A 2135-nucleotide genomic window follows, 5' to 3' on the forward strand; every position below is an offset into this window, starting at 1 on the left:
GCAACGAATCTACAACGTATTCAGGGCAAGAGAACATTCACACCGGTTTTATAGAACTGCATTTTTATATCTATTTTATATTATTTTTATATAATTACTAAGGGTCATCATAGTACATGACTTGGATCCACGTTTCCTGTGATTACTCAGCCGTTATGTGTTCTCTGCCGGACGTTGATAATCACATAAGAATGAACACTCACGGTTACGATAAAGAAAGAGAAGGACAGAAAAATATGTATACATCTATAACTTTTTTTTTTTTTTTTTTTTTTTTTTTTTTTTTTTTTTGTTTTTTTTTTTTTTTTTTTTTTTTTTTTTTTTTTTTTTTTTTTTTTTTTCTTAGTATGTTGTCTTCTTTTCGTATTGCTTAGTTGAGTTTTGCCTCAGTTTTCATATTTTATTTTGGTAGTATGCTTTACATTGAGGATTAAACAGGCATACAGATAAAGAAATATTCGGTTTTGAAAAATTTGTTGATTTCAAATCTAGGTTAATAATAACGACCGTCGTTAATGGAAGCACGTTATATTCAAGAATATACCCTGCAATTGACAAAGCGCTTTGGCAATGATATATGTGCTGCAGCAAAACACCTGAGGTAAACAAGTAGACATAAGTCAAGGTCCTTCTGAAAATATAAACCTAAAAATTTAACAACCTTCTCTTGCCTCTCTTTGACCTGCAACCTCAAAGATCCTAACCCTTTACTTACACGCAGGGTAGTGGTTCTTCCCGGCTCTTACCGTGACCTGAAGTAGGACCAAACTTCAGGTCGCCCAATCTGAGGAATGAGCCCAATCTGACCACTCCAGAACCTTCCCTAACCAAGAGCAGATACAACTTGAAACTCGTACCATATATCTATCTCCTTTCCTAACCTAGCCTTGAGCAAACTTAGAATCCAACACAAACCAAAATAAACAACCGAAATAAACATATCTCCATGTATCCAAGAATCTAATCCACACGTGAAAATGAGTTCAGGAATTGCTCTTATTTTTTCTCGATCATTCCTTCATCGCTGAGTTTAGCCAGTTCCTCGTTCCCCGCCCGGAGGTCTTGGCCCGAGGGAGCGCCGCCCCCGTGGTTCCAAGGCTGAATGGAACCTGAACAAAACACGAGGTAGACGATCTCAGCGCAGGCGTAGATGGGGACGCAGATCCAGAACACCTTCTGCCACTGGCCGAGGGTTTGCTGAGGGAGAGAAGGCGGGAGAGGTCTTCGCTGGTGGTGGCTGAGAGGTTGTTGCTTGTATCGGAGGGAATTATGTTCAGGTGGAATTTGAAATACAAGCAAACACACACATGTATGTATGTGTGTGTATATATATGTGTGTGTGTGTGTGTGTGTGTGTATGTATGTATATTGTATATATATATATATATATATTATATTGATATATAGTATATATATATATATGTGTGTGTGTGTGTGTGTCGTGTGTGATGTGTGTGTGTGTGGTGTATGTATGATATATTAATATATATATATATATATATATATAGTTATTATATATATATAATTTATATATATATATATGGTATGTATATATATAGATAGATAGATTATATACATACAATACATACATACATACATACATATATATATATATATATATATATATATACCTCGGGTTTATATATATATGTGGTGTGTGTGTGTGTGTGTGTGTGTGTGTGTGGTGTGTGTGTGTGTGTGTGGGTTGTGTTTGTATATATATATATATATATATTATATATTAATATATACCTATTATATATATATATATATAGAGAGAGAGAGAGAGAGAGAGAGAGAGAGAGAGAGAGAGAGAGAGAGAGAGAGAGAGAGAGAGAGATTTAACATACACATGCATTACAAAAGCGTAAATAAACCGCTTCTCTTCCAAAGGCAAACCACTCACTTGGCCGTCCGTCAAGACTCCAACCACGACAGGCGCCACAAAGGCCGGGATGCTGCCGAAGGTGTTGTCAATCCCGAAAATTGTTCCTGAGGGAAGAAACTGAAGTGAACAAGTGTAGCCCAGACTTCAGAGATGACACAACACGTCTCTAAGCAACAGACAACTTAAAAAGATATCAGCATGCGAGTATATTTACCCGAGAAATTTGGTGCAATATCTGTGTGATTGA

The 2135-nt window shown here is 36.4% G+C and overlaps 1 protein-coding gene across 1 annotated transcript in view; it reads right to left on the reverse strand.

Annotated features, from left to right (window-relative positions):
* Window positions 1-949: 949 nt before the first annotated feature.
* Window positions 950-2135, reverse strand: part of LOC122254846 (putative inorganic phosphate cotransporter) — an 11218-nt gene continuing 10032 nt past the window's right edge. The window contains exons 11-13 of the mRNA XM_086531201.1: window positions 2103-2135; window positions 1907-1992; window positions 950-1197 (exon numbers count right to left, since the gene is read on the reverse strand). The exon at window positions 2103-2135 is cut by the window's right edge and continues 123 nt beyond it. Of these exons, the coding sequence (XP_086387327.1) occupies window positions 997-1197; window positions 1907-1992; window positions 2103-2135 (320 nt within the window). The 3' untranslated portion in view covers window positions 950-996. The remainder of the gene's footprint in view (window positions 1198-1906; window positions 1993-2102) is intronic.

The sequence above is a fragment of the Penaeus japonicus genome, unplaced genomic scaffold (assembly GCF_977035675.1).
Source record: "Penaeus japonicus unplaced genomic scaffold, GWHDUDI00000001_assembly GWHDUDI00000035, whole genome shotgun sequence".
Taxonomy (NCBI): domain Eukaryota; kingdom Metazoa; phylum Arthropoda; class Malacostraca; order Decapoda; family Penaeidae; genus Penaeus; species Penaeus japonicus.